The sequence below is a fragment of the Helicoverpa zea genome, chromosome 26 (genome assembly GCF_022581195.2).
Source record: "Helicoverpa zea isolate HzStark_Cry1AcR chromosome 26, ilHelZeax1.1, whole genome shotgun sequence".
Classification (NCBI taxonomy): Eukaryota; Metazoa; Arthropoda; class Insecta; order Lepidoptera; family Noctuidae; genus Helicoverpa; species Helicoverpa zea.
In genome coordinates, this window is record NC_061477.1 from 7986180 (window position 1) to 8003531 (window position 17352).

The 17352-nt window shown below is 38.2% G+C and overlaps 1 protein-coding gene across 20 annotated transcripts in view; it reads right to left on the bottom strand.

Moving 5' to 3' along the window:
• LOC124642962 (phospholipid transfer protein C2CD2L) overlaps positions 1–17352 on the bottom strand; it is an 87565-nt gene that overhangs the window by 7286 nt on the left and 62927 nt on the right. For 13 of the 20 annotated variants that reach the window (XR_006985844.1, XR_006985845.1, XR_006985847.1 and 10 more), the window contains exons 4-16: positions 13674–13777; positions 12954–13103; positions 7089–7218; positions 6500–6614; positions 5826–5943; positions 5181–5270; positions 4688–4811; positions 4159–4288; positions 3438–3541; positions 2579–2599; positions 1658–1852; positions 1016–1110; positions 479–582 (exon numbers count right to left, since the gene is read on the bottom strand). Coding sequence is in view for 11 of the 20 variants with exons in the window: in XM_047181776.1 (XP_047037732.1) it covers positions 479–582; positions 1016–1110; positions 1658–1852; positions 2579–2599; positions 3438–3541; positions 4159–4288; positions 4688–4811; positions 5181–5270; positions 5826–5943; positions 6500–6614; positions 7089–7218; positions 12954–13103; positions 13674–13777 (1480 nt within the window). In the remaining 9 variants the exon portion in view is untranslated. The remainder of the gene's footprint in view (positions 1–478; positions 583–1015; positions 1111–1657; positions 1853–2578; positions 2600–3437; positions 3542–4158; positions 4289–4687; positions 4812–5180; positions 5271–5825; positions 5944–6499; positions 6615–7088; positions 7219–12953; positions 13104–13673; positions 13778–17352) is intronic. The other 7 variants (XR_006985848.1, XM_047181777.1, XM_047181782.1 and 4 more) reach the window with 4 other exon arrangements.

A 17352-nucleotide genomic window follows, 5' to 3' on the forward strand; every position in this document is an offset into this window, starting at 1 on the left:
TCAGAGGTTTGTTGATAATTAGGCGTCTCATGTGAGCGATCTGCAGCCGCAAAGCAGTGCAATTTGACAGAAAAAATAGTTATTTCAAAAGTCGATTTCTTGGCCATTTCAAGTCTATTTTTTTTTATGGCCTACGTGATGTGTGGCACGCTACAGAAAGGTACTGCTACATATCTGAATTTGCTTCGAATCTCTTCGCGATCGCTTTCATTCGCGTACGAAAGACGCACCCTCAGAAGGGCAATAAAAAGCTAGTCCGTGTAAATTGTGGCTCATTGGATTTTGCTCGTGAGTGAAAAATAGGAAACTATGTAATATAGAATGAAACTATTTTCCAGCCTCTTTGGACTATATGTTTTTTTCTCATGTAGGAATAAGGAACCTTCTACACCAAAAAATCTTGTTTCATTCACTAAAGTTCCAGCCAGTTTCCTCGTACAATAGTTAAGTTTGCGAGTGTGTAGTTATTGCCACTTACCATGGGCGTTCCTCTCTGCGCTGATGCTGCGGATGCGGCTCTGGTTCTCCACCTCCGAGTCTGTCAGGTCCAGAGAGGCACCGCGAGTGCGGGACCGGCCCAGTCTGGAAACAGATGTGAATTATTTATATACAGGCTAGATTAAGAGTGATTTGTTAGATTCAGGCAAAACTTTAATTATTCTAATGAATAATTAAAGTCATCATAAATCAATCATTTCGGGCCGTATTATAATTACTACGGCCCGAAATGAGACTGTTACGGTCTCTCTGGTGTGTTTTAGATTAGACCTATATAAGATTTTTTTCACGATTCCTTTTGAAAATTATGCTTTTGCTTTATTATTGAGGGGCTGTTGCAAACGTTTGAACACCTTTGGCAGTTGTTACGGGTGGTTAGAAGCCAGAAAGTCTGATAGACTCTCTGGTAACTGGGTTCAGATAGGTAAGCGGACGCTCCGTGTTAAGTCGTCGTCTAGTTACCAAGTTGTGTCGACATGGATTAATAAATGTGTTTTCTTTCTATAAAAACAAATACCTTCTCTTAATAGTACCGAAGAAGTCCCGCCTCCGTTTGCGGGGCGCAGGCTCGGGCGGCGAGCTCTCGTTCTGATGCTGCACGTAGTCACCCTGCTGAAGAGACACGTATTTGAATTAGTTTCAAAGTTCATTCGAGTTTAAGACCGGCAATACATGGACCGCTTGCAGCAGTCAGGGGCGACAGCTTCAAGCTGTCGACTGCACAATGAACTGCAGAGTTCTATGGACGCACATACACGAATCGCTCGTGCAGTTGCAACTGATTCGGGCGGTGTATTGCCGGCCTGAAGGCTCTTATAAGATTCTTCTTCTCTAGCTTATAAGATCCATTTTTACCATTGAATAAGCTTAAATTGAGATCAGTTTTTGATCACGCCCTGACGAAAAAATCATGGTATGTAGCTAAGTTGTAATATAAGTTGTTTTCAATTTCGAATTACAAGTGAAGTTAAATAAATTCAATTAAGTGCAAATTAAAAAAAATATGCGAAAAATAACCATCCCTAACTTTTCAACAACATAACAAAAAAACTAAGCTACTTAAAACTGTGCAGAAAAAAAACAATCAAAACAGTTAATACTTTTAGTAAAGGGGGGGGGGGGGGGGGGTAAATGAAAAATGCACAATCAAAAACCTTACCTCGGTATCACCATTTGCTTTAGCACCATTCTCCTTGATCCTGACAGTCTTGCCAGGCGACGCGTTAGGACTGGGGGAAACTGGCAACTCCGACTCTGTCTCACTCTCATCTATTTTACCACTCTCTTGAGGTACTTCGGTATCCGCTTCCGCTCTCTCCACTTCGATGAATTTCCCCGAATCGGTTATTTCCACCTTTTTTGGTAGATTATTTTGGGGTTAGTTTGGCAACACAGCACACGGGGGTTTTGTGGTTATTTTTTGACATTGACGGCTTTTTGAACACAAAAAAAAACGATAAAATTTTTAATCTTTTAAAAAAATTAGACATGGCACATGTCAATTTCAAATGTCACAAAATAACCCCAAAATTAAATATGAACATGCTAAGGAAACCTATTCTATTACAACAAAGTTTTAAGTTGTACGTTGACAGGCTAAAAGCTACTCTAAGCGTTAATTACTAACGCAGAGTTAGCGAAACTTAGCGGACAACATTTTAAGTTAATTTCTAAAAGCTCTAGAAACTGCTGTTTAATTATTTTTTGTACAAAAGTCCGATTGTTTATGCTAGAACAGGTCAATATTTTTTTATATAGCCTAGCATGGTTACATAAAAATCTGGCAAATATTTTCTCAAAATAGGAGGTTTGGTATATCGTTCAACTTTACTAAAAACTATTCTGTAATATCTTATATTCCATGCAATCGAAGCTAAAATCACTTCTTTGATATCATTGGTTTTATTTTAAGAAGATATGAGGTTTATGATGTCCTTTAAGTTTATGAAATCTATTCTGTACTACCTTATTCCATAAATTCAAAGCTAAAACCACTTCTCTTATTTCATTTTCTACACGTTTCAGTCACATTTTCATAGCAGCAACTACTTTACTTGTTCGAGAAACTTATAAAACTCACCTTAATGGATTTCTTCGGTTCCTGACAATTCACACAGCAAACCACGCAAATGAAAAGAAAACCAACAAACTGTTAATTACTGAAACTCATTAACGGGGAACACACTATTTACACAAAGTATGCACAGGGGTTTACGATTGTCACATTTCTGTGCACACTGTTTAAAGAAACGCTGTTTTTGACAGGTCAAATTTTGACGTTTAGGGTAAAGGTGTTGCCATGTAATCGATTGATACCAATTTAGTAGATTTAAGGAATACGTCTTGAGTTATTTGTAATGTGTTATAACAGCGTTCCTTGAAACATCATGCAGGAATATGGATGAAGTAATATTATATTATTACTTTGGGCTCTGGTCAGTTGATATCTTAGGTAGGTATAGGTAAGAAGGTACATCTTTCACTTTAAAACACGTTGACAGATGTCACTACTACATATGCACACTTGACCAGTATAACAGTATTGGCTATGTGCAAAGCGAGTAGTGGCGGACAGATAACGACCGCAGCGCACAACACGGCAGAAATTGGAAACAAATGCGGATGTTTCAAACCCGGTTTTTATTATTATTTTCATTTTACAGGAAAACTATTGAATAAATTGCACTTAAATAATGTCAACAATACTATTTTAATCTTTGGTTTTATTTATATTTGCAAAGAAAATTATGATGTTTACATTGTTATTATTTGACAGATTCCGCAAATGTTGTAAACACTACGCGTCATCACCGTCGCGCACATAGCCAATGACGTACACTAGTATGTAACTTTTACTTTACATACGCTAGTGTATGTATACGATTCTGTCAGCTGTGAGTTGTCGTGAGATACATGTATAGTGTCGTGTAGTGACTCACCCTCTGCACAGAGTGTATGATGAGCGTGGATTTGTTGGCGGCGCTGGTGGGGCTCAGTTCCAGCTCTCGGAGAGCTGACTCCGTCAACTGGGAGTTGTCATGGCCTTAGAAGAAGAAAAAAATAGTTTAAAAAGCTAAAAAACACATTTTGATTCCGAACAGCCAGTTCGCCATCTTGGGGATGCCGCCATATTGGATTTGTGATGACGTATTGTCATAAGAACTCAGAGCGTGTGCAAAATCACATCCTAATCGAAGACTGAGAAGTGGGTCACATTAAGATTCCAAGATTTTCTTACATACGTGTAGTTACAAGTGAATCTAATGTAGGCACGTCAAAAAGAAAAGTTAAAGTTTTATTTTTAACTTTTCAGTGTTTCTTCTCCAATGTATTATAATGTTATCAGACATATTACACCTGAATGTTAAGTCTACTCTACGCATTACGCATGTAACTATGCATGATTACAACTTTCGAAAGTGGTCTTCGATTTATTATTATTTTTTCTAACATTTTATCCCTTCGATTTCTCGGGGTTCCCGTCATCAGATCGTGGAACTGATGACACTGGGACCTTTTAAGAAGTATACCCTCACACAAAAAAAAACAATTCAAATCGGTTGGTAAACGATGGAGGTATACAGGAACAAACAAAAAAAAAACAAACATCCGAAATAATAACCTCCTTCTTGATAGGAAGTCGGTTAAAGAGTCACTCACCATTTTGCTTGAAGATAGTCTTAGTGGTAGTGGTGAGGTGTCCATGTGGCGACAGTGTCCGCAGACTCTCCTTGATCTTGACGGGCCGGGAGCCCAGGTCCGGGATGTCGGCACCCTCGATGAAGAGGAACTGCGGATGTGAGGACAAAATATAAGATAATTATTTTCTCATAACTTGAAATAACAGGTCATATCCGCCTAGCATTTCCCCAACTTCCAGTCTAACCGGATGCAACTGAGTACCAGTGTTCCACAAGGAGCGACTGCCTATCTGACCTCCTCAACCCAGTTAACTGGGCAACATGTAAATGGTGGCTGTATTGAGTTCATTTTGACAATAATTCCATGTCAAAGAGCATCAGCTGGACTTGAGACTAATTTTGACACAAGGATTTTCAATTGACTGCATGATGAAATTAAGCTATACCTAATGCTTTAAGCTTTCAGGACTTATCCTTTGAAGATTTCAAGACCTAATTCCCGTCATCTCTAAAGTGTCCTACAGTAATTGAGTGACTTAATGAGTTACCTCGACAGTGAGTGTGCCACTGACGTCATGTTCCTCCATGGGCCGCGTCTGCAGCGCGATCTGTTGGCGCTGTGACGGTGCCGCCAGCAGCTCGTCTATTCCCACCAGACCCAGGCCTAGGAACCTGGAAATATACCAGTTTTATGTCAGTTTAACCATTAATTAATTTTCATATAAGGTCCAATGGGCTCCCTGCGCTATTTCATACTTCTTCTTTCTGCCCTGTTCCCTATTTTATGTCGGGTCGGGATATTTCTTAGTACTTATGAAGTTATTATTGCCTTTGCGCGTGCTACCCAGTGCTATATTGTACTAAAAGCAGGATAGAAAGGTCGTGAGCCAACTGAATCGGTCAGTTACTGTAGTAAAGGAGATGTGTAACTTATATTGAATCAGATTTCTTTATATTTTATAGTACCAACTAATCTTTTTCTTAACAATATTGTTGGAACTTCAAAATACGCCAGCATATATAAAGGAGGAGTCATATTACCTGTTCTGCGAGGGTCCTCCCCCGGGAGACGGAGGACCGGTGCGATCATACACCTCGAACAGAAGCTCTGCCGTCTGCGGGGACAGGTCACTGTGGACACACAAACATTTCAGTATTTTCAATTATGGTCTCTATTGTATCAATATTCTGTTTTTTTTTTTTATGTATCGAAGCGAACTTTTGACTATGGATGTCTAAACTAAACTAAATAAATATGGTATGGTCCAAAAGATGACGACAAGCCGCAAAATGAAGATTCCCAATTCCTGCCTGATTGCACATGAAAATACCCCCATGTAAGTATATTTCTAAACCTTTAAACACGTTGGATTTCTCTCTGTACAAGTATTTATTTATTTCTGTATGGAGTTGAGGCGGTCGCGGTGACCGAAAACGTTCAGCAGTAGGTATCTAATCATCAATAAGAAATTAAATAACATTAATAATGTATAATAAGTTTACATAATGTGTAGTATAATAATGTTTTATATGTAAATTGTAAACATTGAAAATAAATGTCAAAAAAATATATATATATAATAAAGAATATCTTATATATAATAAAGAATATCTTAGTCGTAGTTAATAATAAGTAGTTCCTTCTGAAAGTGTTTCCATTCAAATTCTATGTGTGGTTATACTCACAATAAGAAGTGTTCCTCCCACTGTGGGTTGTTGGTATCCTTCTTGAAAGCCGTCTGATTCTTCTGCGGAGGCTCATCCATCTCCACCACGCAGTAAGGAGCTATGCAACCGGTTTTACCTGGAACATTTACACCAAACATGAAAATCAAACATTTCGAAGAAAACCTGGACTAAAGTCAGAAATCACCAACCCGCATTGAGCAAACGGGATTAACGCTCAATCCTTCTCCGTGTGTAAGGAGAAGGAAATGATAAAAAGATGGATGATAATGAGGATCTGAAAAGAGGACCTTGTGGCTATCTATTGGCTACAAGGTTAGCACGGTGAGTCCGTGGATGGGTGAATATCTTGTCATGACGAATTCCTGTGTGATCTTCCTGTGTCCAAGGCACGTAAGATTGGTGACACATTTGAACATCATTGACGGTCGTTACAGGTAATCATAAGCCAGAACGTCTGACAACCAGTCTTACCAAGACTACCAGGTTGCCCAGGTAACTAGGTTGAGGAGATCAGATAGGCAGCCACTCCATGTAAAACATTAGTCTTCAGCTCTTTTCCGTTAGACTGGAAGCCGACCCCAACATAGTTCAGAAAAGGTTAGGCAGATGATTTTACTAAGACCCGTCTCAAAGACAGTTAGAAAAAGCCTAGCCAAATAAAGATCCCTTACCTCCCAAGTCCTTGGCGCAGACCAGCTTGACGAGCAGCCTCTTGTCTCCGAGCAGGGTGACGCTGCCGGCCGTCGAGTTGGGGGTAGATGTGTACATTTGTCTGTCTTGTTGTAGCTGGAAATAAAAAGAGTATTTGTTATTTTTGTGGTCCAAAAGGGGCTGGGGAGATTCTAAATACAGATAAATGTAAAGAGAATTTGAACTGATTTCTGAATATTTGAGGCTCTGGAAAATTACAAAATACTTTTTTGAAATTGGTATTAGGAGATTTTTTGAAAAGATCATTTTAGACACAGGTCTAATTCTCCATAAGGATCAATTCTTACATTTCTAAAGAAATCTTGATCCTTGAGTTCGTAAAAGATTTGTTTTTAAAGATCTTCTAACTCATTCGTTTTTGCAAGCAAGTTAGAAACTTTAAATGTCAGGTTTAAGTCATTACTTTCTGATCTGAATCTTTGAGATTCTATTTCTTTTTAAAAATTGTTCTTTAAAAAAAAAATTGTAACTGAAAGATTCCAATACGTTCTACACGCTACAGTACTGTGCAAAGAACAACTAACACAGAAGGTCGAAGGTGTCTCTTACCATAGAATCATAGTGCAGCGGCAGCCGGGGCCCGGGCGTCTCGACGTACCGGCGCAGACGCGGGCACGTCGGGTACTGCGCTAAGCTGAACTGCAGGTTCGTGCTGCGTAGCGCGTTCACTACTATGTCACTGGAATTAGATGGGGGGTAGTCGTGAGAAAAGATTGGAAAAAGTGAGGATGATGCTTTTTATAATAAGTACAAGACTTACTTTGAGAAGAAAATAAAAAAAGAAAACGAAATTCTAAGGAGCATCTAAAAACACGCGAAGGAAAGTTTTCGAAATAACAATTTTTATCTGGCTAGTTTTTCAGAAATATATTTCGGTATCTATAATAAACATAGTCCCTATTATATGTACCTAGCTATGGCATTATCATCGCACAACTGAATTATCGACACAAAATCTATACTAAATTATAAAGCTGAAGATTTTGTTTGTTTGCTTCCTTAAGGCTACAGAGGCTATTTCACGAACTACTAAATCGATTTGAAAAAAAAAAACCAGTTTTAGATAGGCCATTGTTCGAAGAAGGCTTCTTTTTTAAAAATAATAAAAAAAAAAATAATAATAAAATCTTTATTGTCTCAGATTATACAGTTTCACAGGATGATTTCTAATATGTACATCACAAGTTTGCGCTTTAGATGTTATCACTGTCTCCCAAACTAAGCGAGAGCTTGTATCTTGGGTGGCAGTGTTAAGTCGTGTATTTGCTTGTTAATACAATTACAGTATTGATACGGTACGTGAAACGTTGTCGCTTATTACAAGAAAATAAAGATTAAGATTTAATTGAAAATATTTAGCTATTATCTAAAGGACCATGTGTGAGTGTGAGTTGTGTGAGTGTGAGTTGTGTGAGTGTGTGTTTAAGTGTGTGAGGTGTGTGTGTGTGTGTGTGGGTGAGTATGTGCACGAGTAGGATTCTTAGCGTGATAGTATGTTTTGTTTGAGCCTGGTTATGAAGGTAGATGTGAATGTTGGTTACGCGATGTATGTCAGTAATTCTTCGGTTTTAGTGTAGTTCATGGTTAGAAGCCAGTCAGTAAGGGTGTTTTTAAGGTCGTGGCGATTGAGTTTTCCGATATTGAGTTTCTTATTTAATTCATTGTAGATTTTTATGCTTAGAGCAACAAATTGTTTTCTGGCAAAAGATGTCCTACAAAATTTGCTCGGGCATACCGGCATCTTGCTACGTCTACCTGGATCGGGGCATGGGACGCTTCTATGTCTTCTCAAGGTGGACTTGAGCACAAAGAGCTGTCTGACTGTTAGCATTTTGCAATCTGAATATAGTTTTCCGGTAGGGTACCTATAAGGTTTCTTAATCATTGTTTTGAGCACAGCTCTTTGTGCTCTTTCCAGGGTTAGGAGAAGCGTTTTGCCCGCGCCCCCCCAAGCTGGTATGCAATACTGGATGATGGACTGACATAGGGCTACGTAGACCGGTTTTAGCTGCTCTAATGAGATGCAGTCTCTTAAAGATTTAAAAATGTGAATCAGTCTTCTCACTCTGGAGGTGACTGTTTCTATCTGTTTGTCCCACCTCAAACCACTGTCGATATATACTCCTAGATACTTGACGTGTTCTGTGCGCTTGATTTGTTGGCATGAGCACGCGTCGTGAGTCGGGCAAGTATGGGCGGTGATGGTGAAATCCTGTGGTGGTGAGTTAGCTTTCCTAATCGAGAATGCAACATAATAAGTTTTGGATATGTTTAGGGTCAATAAATTGTCTACAAGCCAATGCATAATTTTCGATAAAGAGAACTCGGCTATTTCTTTAACGGTATTCCAATCCGGTCCCCATACAAAAATAGCCGTGTCATCGGCATATGTAAAGATGCTTGTGTTCTGGAGGGAGATTTGGCAGAGATCATTTATATAGAGCTGGAAAAGAGTCGGACTTAAAATACCGCCTTGTGGAACACCGTAGGACATGATAGCCTCATCACTTTCGATACTTCCTATTTTAACTTGATGTTTTCTGTTTGTTAGATAGTCTTTGATGATATTGAAAGCATTTCCTCTTATGCCCAGTCTCTCCATTTTAGCCAGAAGGATGGGGACAGAGACCGTGTCAAATGCTTTAGAGAGATCTAGGAAAATACATATACATCTGTTGTTGGCGTCCAAGTTTTTTACAACTTCAGCTGTCAAGTCCAGTACGGCATCTTCTGTCGAGTAAGTTGAACGAAAACCGTATTGATTTTTTGCTAGGATTTTAAATTCTTCTAAGAATTTTTTTAGTGCCTTGTTTAGTACTTTCTCTAGAATTTTTGAGATGGCTGATAGGACCGCTATAGGACGATAGTTACTGACACAGTCTCTGTCCCCGCTCTTATAGATTGGGTGTATTATAGCTCTTTTAAACATCTCTGGAAAAACTCCCGTGTTTATTGCGAGGTTAACTATATGGGTGATTAGGGGAACGAGGATGTGGCGACATTGTTTTATTATTAGCGATGAGATGCCATCCCAGCCTGTGGCACACTCAGTACGAAATTCCAGTATCATGGATTCCACATCCGTTTCGCTCACTCCCGTCATCGCGATTGAATTTACGGTGCTTTTGAAAGATGTCAGGTTGCTGGAGCTGGGTAGGACCGGATTGTTGTTTTGAACCGATCGAGATATTTTTTCAGCCAAGTGTTGCCCTATATTTGTGAAAAAGTTGCAGACTTGGTTTATAGAGGTTTTCGGGTCTTTGTTTACTTGTAGGAGTTCTGTAGGACTAACTTTGGTTATTTGAGTGTTTGATATGGATTTTATTGCCGTCCATAGAGCTTTTGGGTTTTTGCCTGCTTTGTCAATCAGACTTTTGTGATAGGCTATTTTCAATTTACGCAGAAGAAGGTTGCAGTAATTCCTATAACGTGTGTAAATATGTTTAGTGGTCATATTATCTGGATCTTTTTTGGCTTTTTTATGTAATCTGTCGCGGTGTTTTATACATCGGAGTAAGCCTGGCGATATCCACGGCTTTAAAATTCTGTATTTCTTAGTTAGGGTAGTTATTTTTGTGTTTTTCTGAATGATGTTCGAGACCGTAGTTATAAGAGTATTGGTCGCTAAGTTTGCATCATCTGACATTAATACATTTGTAAAATTAGTGTTCTCCAGATCTAATTTTATTTGGTTATAGTCTAGAGTTGTTTTGTTTATTTCTGGTTTGCTAGTATGGGTATTTATATCTAGATATAAAACAATTGGCATATGATCCGTAAGATGAGATTCCAGAACAAGAGTCGTGACAAGAGAGTTGGATTTCATGAGAACATGGTCTAGGCAGGTTGTGTTTCTTGTAGGGTGGGTATGGGTTGGGAAAAGTCCATAGGTCGCGTTAAAAGTTAAGTATTCATCACGTAGTGGGTCTGAACTGTTTGCGCTGATATCGATGTTTATATCGCCGACTAAAATTGGGTTGGAGGATATATTGTAAACATTGTGCAAGCTATCTAAAAAATTATTAAAATTTTCCCTAGCTTTGAGAGAAGGCGATCGATATACTGCCACGATCGTGCTTCCTTCTATTTGACAAATCAAGCAACTGGCATCCTTAAAAGATGGTTCGCGTATTTTGTATGTTAGGTTTAAGTTAATATAAATAACGACGCCATCGTTCTGATTAAGGGTGGAGGTAGTGGCGTGAGCAGCGTAACCCTCTAAGAGGGGCAAACTCACTACTCCGCGGAGCCAGCATTCAGTCAAGACGATAATATCAAATCTTACGTTAGTCATTGTTAGCAGTACTCGGAGTTGGTCAAAGTTTTTGTTTATGCTACGGATGTTGATATGAAATAGCTTGATATTCTGGGTCGTAAGGGGAAAGAATGATTGGCAGTCCTCCGGTCCACAAACGTAGGAGTTTGAGCATTCTAGTGCGTCTAATTCTGTGTTAATGTTGTTTATATTGGCCATTTATTATAAATGTAAGTGTCAGAAGATGTCGTAAGGCGTGATGGTAGGGTGGGTGGGTGTAGTTGTGTGAGCATGTGTGTTGTTATAGTTGTATAGGTAGTATTTGGATGCGTAAATGTGATATGTGTGCTTTTGTTTTGTGTTTGTTTGGATCTTTGGGTTGGTCCATTGGTTGAAATTATGCAACATAACTTACATGCAATTTTGCAACAGTAACTGTTAAAACTAAAATTGTTGGTATGAAATACAGATACGGTTTTTATAGTTTTTAGTAAGATAATTACAGAGCAAATATAACAGTATGGAATGAGTAATAACATATTTGTTAGTCACAAGTTTGACTTCAAATCTAAGAGACATTGTTCCGAAGAAATTAATATTTGTTTATCACCTTGTTCTTTACGAATGAAGATATTACCGTTTGCCGTCCAACAGAACTTGTATTTGTTTTGCTTAGCAAATTCTCGCGTTGCGTGAAACAGCTTCTTGGAGCTCACCGGTAGATAGTCGGCTACAAATATTGGTTGTCGTTTCCCGGGGATATGTATTAATTCTGTGTTAAGTTTCTCTTCTATGGTTTTCTTGTTGCTGTTAAATTCTCGAACTGCGGACAGAGTGTTAAATTTCTTTTGGACGTTGTGGAATTCAACGACAATGGGGCGAATGGAGCCTTCTTTACCCGGTAAACGGTGTATATCTCTTAGATCCGCTGAAGAGATTGGTATTCCAACAGCCTGACCGATTTTATTGACAATGTCCGTGAGATCTTCATTTTTCTCTTTTTCTTTCGGGGGAACATTTCTCACCTCAATGCTAGATGACCGAGATTTAAACTGAAGATCCTGGATTTTTCTCTCCAATTTCTCCAGACATCTTCTCTGTTCAAGTCTTTCTTTCTGTAGGCAAACTAAGCCAGATTTTATTTCCTCGTACTGCTTGTTAATAAAAGCCATGGATGCTACTATTTCATCGTTTGATTTCTTTATCTGGAGGGTTTGTGATTTTACTTCAGATATTTCGGTGGACAGTTTGGCAATAAGCGACTTTTGATTTGCACACATGTTGTTGATTTTAGTGTCTAGTTCTGATTTCCAACCCCTTATCAGATCCATAATTTCTTGTTTGAGATCGTAGTTGTCTCTTTCTGGCGATGGTATTTGACGTGGGGGCTTTCTCCGATTTATATTAACAAAAGAAGCATCACCTAACTGTTGTTGCATGCTACCATCCGATCCTGCTTGAGTCTGACCTATATTCGGTGTAGTAGGTGTCTTGGGTGGTGTACGTCGAAGAGACATATTTTTCTTGCTTTAATATTCTAGCGACTCGCAAATTCAAACCGTAGAACAATGCACGCAAGGTGCACGAAGACTCCGCGCTCTGGTGCGTAGGCGATGCAACTCGTAGCACACGTAGCAACTGCGAGTATCCCCACTCTGCAGCGTAGCGGTGACGTCGCAGATTCGTAGCGTAGGCACGTAGTAGTCCTTAGTTTTACGATACGTGACACTCACACGCGTGGTCCAGCGGTCAATGGCGTTACTTGCAATGCGGCAGGGAGGCGGTTCGCATCCCCGCCAATCCGAACAGAGGATTTCCACTTCTATCTGGACAGAACCGCGAAAAGAAATCTATCTCTGTCTAGGACCGCCCAGTGGGATGGTCACCAAATGGTCACTACTCAAGGAGCAACAAGGAATCGAACACCGGTCCGGCAGCCAATCACAAAATTCAATCACTCAGCGCAGCGACACACGTCCGCTCGCGACCAAAACCACGACTCAACTCCCGTACTTCCCGACTTTTAGTCCGGGTGCGCGAAGTAATTCTCACGGAATGCGGCAGAAACCGCTGGCGGAGGCTGTTGTAATTATTAACTCTAGATGACACGTAGGGTACCCTTTCAAATCTATGCCCTCTTCACACAAATCCCAACTGACCTGATAAGCTGTTGCATATTACTCTCGGTAGCATTAGGCCGCAGCGCACCCACTGGCGCCAGTGCCACCTTTACTTCGGGCCAGCCGTCGCATTTCAGCTCGCCCGTCAACTTGTCCGTCACGCACACCACGTTCAAACGGGCGCGGAACCTGGAAGTTATAAAAGGATATGATGAGAAGAAGATAATACGGAAACCTTAGTAGGTATTAATAGATGTAAATTTTCACGGACTGGCTTATACGTCTCAATGTTTCTTTTTTGACCAACCACGCTAAAAGAAGGGTGTTATAAGCTTCACCGCTATGTTCTTTTGTATATGTATGTAATGCTCTGTTAGTTTTAGAAACTTTCAAAAAGCAGCCCGATGTCTGGAAGACGCGAAGCCGGCGTCCCCGAATGATACTCATTAACAGTCGTTGTTACAATTCTACGTCAGAGGCCGTCAAGTGAATTTAAAAATATATATATTGACATGGTGATTTTTATGTATTAGTTTATAAGTATTGTAATGTACGATATATGTGTGTTTGTATTTTTATGGGCCCTAGTTGCCTGAAATAAAGGAATAAATAAACAAATAAAAAAAAACTGACACTAGGGCTCGTTAGGTGATTAAACCGCTCATTAGATAAGAAGAAGACTACCATGTTGGTGACACACAACAACACAGATGGTCTTTATAAAATGGACATAAAACCGCGGTATAAAGTGCAACTTACCTATTAACATTGACTCTGTAGTGTGAGACTTCTACCTTTTCCCCTCGCTGGCTGAATGCCTTCAGCTGGAAGGCGGGGGTGGCTTCACAGTCACATGTGATCGTCTGCAAACATACAACACGATAATTAGTAGACTGTTATAGTCTTTAAGAATATATCGGGTGTGTCGTACCTAATCACATTAAATCCTATCACATATTATACTTTATGATATCCTATGGCGGATTGTAAAAAAAAATTACCTAATCCATTCAGTGGTTTGGCCACAGGAGTCATTTTTCGTTTTCATAATTTATAACGTCATGTGTAAAGCAGAGATAAAGTTAGAAGTATCGAATGTTTTGACCCGTTGACAGCTGTCAGTTTTTAAGGGAGAATTTCCGTTGTTTGTAATGACTGACTCCTATACATACATAAGGTGTTCTAAATCTCGCACATTTTTATTCTATTGTTTGAAAAATTTTTAATTTTTATTTTTGTGTATTTTTTATCTTTGTGCTAATCAAAATATATAGTAACCACAATATATAGTAGTATGTAAATGTATTTAATTTAATGTGAATAGGTACAACACACCCGATATAACCGCAGTTCCCATATTATCTCAAAGACACTTTGTTTGACTCGTAAATCAACTCAGAACAGTCTTATCCTTGGGCATCTTGCCAAATGACAAAAACCTTATAAAAAGTATCTTATATCCTTGATCGATAAATGGGCTATCAAAAGGGCTAACACTTGCCTAAATTCAGTCGTCTAAATTCTAAATGATTCAGTTACTAAATTCAGACAAATGCAATCGCATTTAGGAAGGTAGATTTCATTAAATCATTTAGATTGACCTGTATTATGGTGCAGGTCAATGACCCATATAACTATTTTGTTCACCAAGTAATTTTCAGTGGGTCGGTAACTGTTGGCTTCGCGGAAATACTAAAACTGTCGCAATGCAGAGAAACTTCCTAAGGAAAATATTTATTCGGAACAATAAGGAGCGAATTTACAAATATACTCTTATTGCTGTTTCTGTACTTTTTTTGTTAATGCTTCATAAACATTTCTTTTGTCATCATACTATTATTGGCATACCACCTATTGTATATACGGTAAAGGCATTTAACTATAATCGTCTAAAAATCAAGGACTAATGCCACACATTTCTTAAAACCATGTATATGATTCACTATTGAATTAATTAATATGTAATTCCTATTGTTGAGATGTGGTAAAGATATGGTAATACCCTCCACTATAAATCAAGCCATATTGACTTGGAACTAATCGTTCAAGTCTTAGGTAAGTCTGAAATCGTTTTATTTTTAATTTTGATATATTTTTCTCAGTATTTTAAGTAACTATGTTTCATCATTGAGGAACACTGAAGCATGTAGTAAATCAAAAAGAATAAGCAAAATATACCTAAGTAAGGAAATAAAAAAAATGTAGGCACAAGATCAGCCAAACAAAATCACATACTAAACATAATTTATGCTTAACAAACGACCCCTAAGAAAATAACAAAATTGTTCCTACAAGAAACATAGTCGAGATAAACAAAGTTCATTTACCTTTCATTGTCACAAACATCTATTTTATCTAGAACTTTCCACATTAACTATTGATAGTTCATATAAAACAAATGAATCGGTCAAGTTAGACTGGTTATATCATATCTGCCTCCTACGCTTTGTAGGAATATATACCCGTATTTGGATGTCTTGAAATCGTGGTGGCCTAGTGCGTAAAGAGCCAACCTCTCGAGTGTGAGGGCGTGGGTTCGATTCCAGGTCAGGCAAGTACCAATGCAACTTTTTATCTAATAGTCCCCAGGCCGGCGAACAAATTTTTTTTTGATACATATACATTTAAGACTTTGTGAGTGTCTTCCTTACGATGAGTCCGACAAACTTTTCGAATGCGCAAATTTTGGTGCCGCTGCGTTTTTTAATGCTTGACTCCTGAAATTGTCGATATGACGTCACCATGGCTCTTCGTACATACACGTTTCATTTTTTGAGATTCGTTTAATAAAGTTAACTAGAGAATGGTGGTCAACTTGTCCGATAAAGATCGTGCTGCGTTTGGAGTGTCCACCATCCTGAAAATGTCGGTATGACGTCACTACGACTCTTCGTACATACACGTTTCATTTTTTGAGGTTTGTTTAATAAAGCTAACTAGAAAATTGTGGTCAACTTGTCCGATAAAGATCATGCTGCGTTTGGAGTGTCCACCATCCGAAACATGTCGATATGACGTCACTGTGTCTCCCCATACATACATGTCGGTCAAATACATCAATGATAGATAATACTATTCTTATTGCAAATATCGACTTGTCCGACAAATGTAGTGAGGCGTAATACAGTTCGACAAGAAAATGAGAAAAAAATATTACAATTGGAAGAAGTTTATTCTTTTTCTCAATTTCTGACTTAAATATTCACGTGCATTATTTAAGTATATTAAATTGGCATACTACTTACCAATTTTAATTACTATTTTAGAAAAAGTAGCCTGACTAAGACGTATTGTTGATAGTTTATATTATGTTAAGGAATAATATCCCACATCTATTAATGGACTATATATCAATCAAAAGGTCTTTTTAAGTGCAACATTTTGTCTCAACATACCACTTATCAATTCTTAGTATTTTAGATGATATAGCCCAAATAAGGCGTATTATCGATAGGTTTTACTATGTTAGGGAATAATGTCCCACCTCTAGGTATGAACCATATGTCAATCGAAAGATCTTTTTAAGCGCTATATTCCGTCTTAACATACCACTTACCGATTCTTAGTATTTTGGAAGACATAACTGACCTAAGGCATATTATTGATACTTTACATTGTGTTAAGGAATAACATCTCACTTGAAGTTATGAGCCATATTTCAATCAAAAGATCTTTTTAAGCGCAATAGTTGTATTAGCATAACTACGACAAATTGTTAGTACTTTAAAAGCTAGAGCTTTTCTAAGAATATATTATCGGTAGGTTCTGTCAAGCTAATCCATTACTTCTTTAGTAACAAATTATATATTATTTGAAAAACCTTTCCAAATGACACATTTCGTGTTAACATACTTCCGACAAATTGTTAGTAGTTTAGAAGCTAGGGCTTATTTAAAATTATAATTATTGATAGATGTTTTCAATTAAATCAATCCCATCTCTAGTAATGAGTTATACATCATTCAAAGGACGTTTTTAAATGCAACATTTCATATTTAAAAAACTTCGGCGAATTGTTAGTATTTCAGAAGCTAGAGCTTATATAAGATTATTTTATCGATAGGTGTTTTCAAGTTAATAAATCCCTCCTGTAGTAATGATACATATATCATTCGAAACGACTTTCTAAATGCAACATTTACTATTAACATACTTCACACCAATTGTCAGTACTTTATACCAAATCTTAAAATATATCTATATTTTCTGGACGGTGGACACTCCATATGCAGCATGATCTTTGTCGGACAAGCTTACCACAATTTTCTAGTTAACTTTATTAAACAAATCGCAAAAAATGAAACAGGTATGTACGAAGAGTCGTAGTGACGTCATACCGACATTTTCAGGATGGTGGACACTACAAACGCAGCACGATCTTTATCGGACAAGTTGACCACCATTTTCTAGTTAACTTTGTTAAACGAATCTCAAAAAA